This window comes from Apium graveolens, chromosome 11 (genome assembly GCF_009905375.1).
Source record: "Apium graveolens cultivar Ventura chromosome 11, ASM990537v1, whole genome shotgun sequence".
Classification (NCBI taxonomy): domain Eukaryota; kingdom Viridiplantae; phylum Streptophyta; class Magnoliopsida; order Apiales; family Apiaceae; genus Apium; species Apium graveolens.
In genome coordinates, this window is record NC_133657.1 from 202888805 (window position 1) to 202894657 (window position 5853).

A 5853-nucleotide genomic window follows, 5' to 3' on the forward strand; every position below is an offset into this window, starting at 1 on the left:
CAAATTTCCCTACCTGATAGCCACTATAAATATTAAAAATCCAACACATACCTGTTTATAATTATTTAATAAAAGGCATATCAAATTTGTGTTGGTTACTGTAGGGATTAATTATATAAACTTAGAAAGGAGTAAATACCTTGATATCCTAATAATTTATAGTACTAATTCATTACTCTAAGATCCTATACATATACCCAATTAATTACAAAACTAGACTAAATTTATAAACTAGACTAAATTAAACCAAGATAATTAAAACAAATTAAACCAAGATATTTGAAAATATCACATAATTAAAAACCAATAATTCCAACATTCACAGCCCAGACAATTGTTAAATTTCCTTCACATAAATAAAACTCAGTGAGAACTTGAGTATTGAAACAAATTCAGCCCATAAATAAATAAATTAAAATTATTTGTTACTTGTATCTGTGAGAAGGATAATTATACAAAACAATTACTATAATACAACACAAGTAACAGATAGTTCATATCAGGAATGCAGAGACTTGTTCATATCAGAGAAATGACTATCATACAAAACAAGAAATGCAGAGACTTGTTCATATCTGAGACCTGTTCAATTGCAGCCCCAAAAACCCCCCCAAAACACACTAATATGTATGAACAACCCCCAGAAAACACATAATTAAAAACAGAACAGAAACATTTACATTTACATCAATGTACCTAAAACATTGATTTACATCAGTGTACCTAAAATATTTAACATGACATAAAATTCCCAAAAACAGGACATAAAACCCCCAAAAAGAAACAAACATAAAACCCCCAAAAACATAAAACATTTACATGCACAAAGAAGAAAAACAGTAAAGAAGAAAAGAAGATAAACATAAAACATTTACATGCACAAAGAAGATATTAAACATAAAAATGAGGGAGATAAACAGTAAAGAAGTAAAGAAGAATATACCTCCGGATGCTTTCAATGTTCCGAAACCCCAATGTTCTAAACCCTCAGTCTCCAACCTCCAAATGCTGTCTACCTCCAGATACTAGCTCCAACCTCCAGATACTAGCTCAATTTTAAGTTTAATTTGCTCTAATTTGAAGCTCCAAATCTTGAATTAGAATTGGGGCTAAAATTAGGGTTTCAGAGAAAAGAGAGAAGAGACGGTTAAGAGAGACTAAGGTAAGAAGAGAGAAGAAAGGTAAGAAGACTAAGAGAGAAGGAGGGGAGAGATGAGAGAGACGAGAGAGGCGAGGGTCGGGGAGAGATGAGAGGCTCGCGGGAGGTTTTTTGGAAAGGGGGGAAAATATGTTAAAGTGAATTTTTTGTTAAAATTAAAGGGGGAAAGTGTATTGAAAAGCGGGGGGGAGTTAAATAATTTCTATTTTTTTTAAAAAGCCATAGACAACTGTTAACAAAATGAACCGATGTCAAAGTTAAAAACAAATTTGTGGCCTTTTTAATTTCTGAAGATAGACAACGGCTACTAAGTGAAACCGATGTCAATATACGTATTCAACATCGCTTTTTACAAAACCGATGTTAAACTGCATTTTAACATCGGGTGCATTACATGCCGATGTCTAAGGACCGATGTCGTATCTACTATTTCTAGTAGTGACAAGTTCTTTGTCGAATCCTTTCTTTCACAAATGAACAATCTACCCTGACCCTATATGAAGCATATCTAATGCAGTACTAGCGGTTCTTCAAATTAGTAATAGGAATGATAATGAGGTTCGGAACAAAACAACCTGGTGGATATATTACAGCTATAAACCTGCAAACTTAACATGATAGGCTATCAAAGCTGACCATTGACATGATATAACTAACAAATGTTATGATTTTAACTGCCATTAGACCATATTACAACATAACATTCCTACCTTATATCGTAGGCTTCTCTGTCTACTGTATATGACTTGTTAAGATAAATATTGTCCAAAAACTAATATGCAAATTTCATCTGCTACTGCCGGACTCCATGCACTGCTCTTTCATATCTTCGGCTTTTTGGTATATTTGAGCATAACATTATCATCTCAATCAATCATAACAGGGACTGGGGAAACAAGTTAACTAGAAAATGAGTTCCCAATTTCAAGCTCAGTCAAACAAAACTTGCACTTAAGTATTCATACATAAATGTAATGTTTACACATGATTTTAAATCAGACACAGGTAGAAAACTCGAAACTGTTACATGTTTGCATACTGAAAAAGGAAAGCAGAGCTATCGGTACACAAGAAACTTGTTATGGTCATCTCTACCCCTTAACCTCTTTTAAAAACCACTCTATATGTTTGATAATTTGGATGTCTTATGGCTTGCTAATAACATAAAAAGTCCACAAAACAATTTTGCGTAGGAATCAAACTAAATAACATTATGGAAGTACACACGGGTTCTCAAAGGAAAAAAAACTTGTGTACACAAGCAATGATAAAATGAGAAAATGATGGGTAACCAACCAATAACTACTGAAAATAAACATGAAGAATGATATAATGATATGTAACCAACCACTTGCATAATGGATAGATGTCACTTTACAGTTGCCTTTTCTTTGTCAACTACTAAAAATGCTTAAAAGTGACTCTTCCTTTCTGTATTCATACCTCAAATACATTAAGACAACTAAAATAAGAAAAACAACGTATGAAAGTGAATGGACACACTGAAAATTCATTCAACAAAGTAAATTCTTAGCAGAAGACTCATCCAAGGCTGAAACCTGATGACTATTACATGATTGAAAAATTGTTTTAAACGGCAACAAAATATGTTCAATCATGATCAACATCTCACCTACCTATGTAGAAAAGATATTACAAACTCAAAATCAACTTATACACACACATGTAGACTGCCTTGCTTGCATATATCCTACTCTCCCCAGATCCTAACTCACGAGTAAAATATAATAGATATGTTTAGCATGCAGAATTCCTTGTCATAGTGGACCCATTCCCTCATTTTTTCATGCATGTTAGTCAAAATTTCTATCCAATCCTTTTTCATGCCGGTGTTATTGAAAAATTTAATGCAACTTTAACCAGAAAACTAACCGAAATTATTGGAAATAACCAAAGAATTTAAGAAATACAACTAGAGGCAACACCTGATCATCTATGCAGGAAAATCATCCTGATGCAACATAAGATTCCCTAGGATTCGAGAACATACGTGCCATCATAAATTTCAACTGTTATAAAATCTGCAGAGTAACTTTACATTTTCTCATTTTAGAGGTTAAAACAGAGAAGTAACTCACTTAAATTTCAATCACTATGCATTATTATAATACAATCACACCAAGGCCAGAACATAATTTATAAACAGAAATATGGAAATACTTGTTATGCGAGACGCTTTCAAAATCGCAGTCTGTTATTTCTGGAAATAATTCTCCCTTTAAGCAAAGTAAACAAGATAAGTACATACACAAACATAAAAACGCTCATCGCGGCTAGTACATCAGTACAAACATTTAGAACCTTATCACACAACTACCAGCCTATCACAACTCTACTGCAGAAGCACTTCAGCATTTTACGATATTTACAAAAGCAGCAACATAAAGGAAAGCACCACATGAAACAAAAATCGTGATCTAAGCAAAGAGAACCTGTGCACTTGTTGGTACCAAATCAGAAAAGGCGGAAGGGGAATCCACCACTTGCCATTGAACAGAGAAGCTCCACCTATTCTCCGAAGTTATTGCAGGGTTCGTTCTCGAGATATGGCCAATAGCAACATGAAGATTTTTACCCACAACATAGATTCTGGACTCACAGCAATTGACAGTGAAGGGCTTGCAAATTTGCTCAGGTAAAGGAGCACCAGCAACAGCCTCCCAACAATCAGTATTTGTATAGTAAACTTTAAGTTTAATCCTTTCATGCTCTGAAACTACAAATAAGTGACTATATATGACAGCGCTTGTTCCAGTCCACCCTTCTCTCAGCCCAGCAGCCATGTTCTCCCAGGTATCTGTTTTAGGGTCATAAATTTGACCTCTAGGTACCACATAGAAGGGCCAAAACCAACCTTCAGTTACAAAAAGCTTTCCATTGAGAACTGCGGCATCATATGAAGCCATATTTGTACCCATGCTTGCAATAGGTCGCCAAATACCCTTACGGGGATCCATAACTTCAGCTGAATTTAGTTCAAATAGATCTGTGCTATTTCCTCCCGCTACATAAATCATTCCATCAACAACTCCACTAGCAAAAAATGATCGTGCTGTAATCATTTTTTTCATAACAGTCCAACGATTCTTCTGTACTTCATATTTCAACACCACGTTCAGAGGGCAATCCACATCAGAAACCACGCCCCCGCATACATACAGAGCGCCCTCTTGGGGAATTGAAACACACCTAAACCCATGAGGGCAAATCTTTTCTTTACAAGGCATTGCAGGAATAGAGTGCCAAGACAATTTTTTCATGTCAAATACCTGCCACTCAATCCTTCCCATACATTTGTGAAAGGCAAAAACAAATAACCAAGGATCATGAAAACCAAACTCCTTCCTTCGTGTGAAAAATATTTCCTTACTTCCAAACAACTGATACCAACGTTTAGAAACAGCTTTACAAGGCGTATGGCTTTCTACTGGAAGCCGAAGAAGACAATTGAGGGCAATATCATCCGGAAGCCCTGGAATAAGAGGCTCACCACTACGTGCCAATTCTGATTCTACTGAAGAATCTAACAAAGATAACATTGGCGCGGCTAATCTAAACTTTGGGGACAATGTCATTTGAGAATCACCTAACTTCTGTACTGGTGCTTGCTGAGACGAAACTCTTACCCTTTGCATCCTTCTCTAAATACCATCCAAACATAAACCTAAGCTATTTTCCAATACACATACTGAATTTCCTCAAAGAGCTTCCCTCGAAACAAATTGTAATCCTATAATCAGCACACAACAACAAATCAGCTCATTCCTAAGAACACCCTGTACAATTTATCATACAATGGCAAATAAAAAAGGACAACTTACAAAATTTAATCCCAAATTAATTCTCTCTCTCTCTCTCTTTCTTTCTCTCTCAATCTCTCTCTCTCCCTCTCTTTCTCTCTCAATCTCTCTCTCCCCCAATCTCTCCCCCCCTCTCTCTCAATCTCCCTCCTTTATCATCAATTAAAGATCACAACTTGGAATAAAATACACACATTCACACACAAACACAATCAAACCAAATAAAAGCACATGAAACACTAGACAAAAACAAAACCCCAGATAACAAAACACCTCAGAACCAGCTAATTCCAATCATTTCACAAAAACAATCAAAAAAAGCAAAACCCCACTTCACAAATCACCAACTTGATCAAAACAAACAATAATCAATCAAGAAAACAAAAACCCAGCTCAAAAAAACAGCAAAAAATCAAGAAAAAGACAAAAAAGACTTACAGAGTGGATAATAATGGATAGTAGGCTGTATAAAGATGGTGACTTTGATACAAACAAGTCTAAAATTGTGGGTAAAAGAAGAATCTTTTAATTAACTTTTTGGTAGGAGTTGGGGAAGATTAATATAGATATAGAAAAGTTGTAAGTATATTGTCTGGAGGGTAAACAGCCCACTTGAAAGTAAGTTGTTATGTGGCAAACAGAGTTTCATGTCTCGAGAGGAAACTGATTCCAATGTAATTATCGTAAGCGTGTGAGATCGGACACATGTGGACAAATGTTGTTTTCACCGAATTTTTTTAAAAATAAATTATATATTTTGATACTTTTAAATAAATTTCTAAATATAATTTTTTAAACAAATAACAACCGTATATATCAAGATTTTTTTTATTTTTTTGAAAGAACGTATATACTAAGATTCGAACTACCTCT

At 34.8% G+C, this 5853-nt stretch overlaps 1 protein-coding gene across 2 annotated transcripts; it reads right to left on the reverse strand.

Annotated features, from left to right (window-relative positions):
- Nucleotides 1–3356: 3356 nt before the first annotated feature.
- LOC141696924 (F-box/kelch-repeat protein At1g30090) lies at nt 3357–5631 on the reverse strand. Of its 2 annotated transcripts, none has more exons than XM_074501078.1 (2): nt 5419–5631; nt 3357–4910 (listed from the first exon to the last, which is right to left on the reverse strand). In XM_074501078.1, exon 2 carries the CDS (start codon nt 4813–4815, stop codon nt 3598–3600), a length of 1218 nt encoding a protein of 405 aa, XP_074357179.1. In that variant the 5' UTR covers nt 4816–4910; nt 5419–5631; the 3' UTR covers nt 3357–3597. The 2 variants fall into 2 exon arrangements, with proteins under 2 accessions (XP_074357179.1, XP_074357180.1); XM_074501079.1 differs by lacking the exon at nt 5419–5631 and adding an exon at nt 5002–5384.
- Nucleotides 5632–5853: the final 222 nt, after the last annotated feature.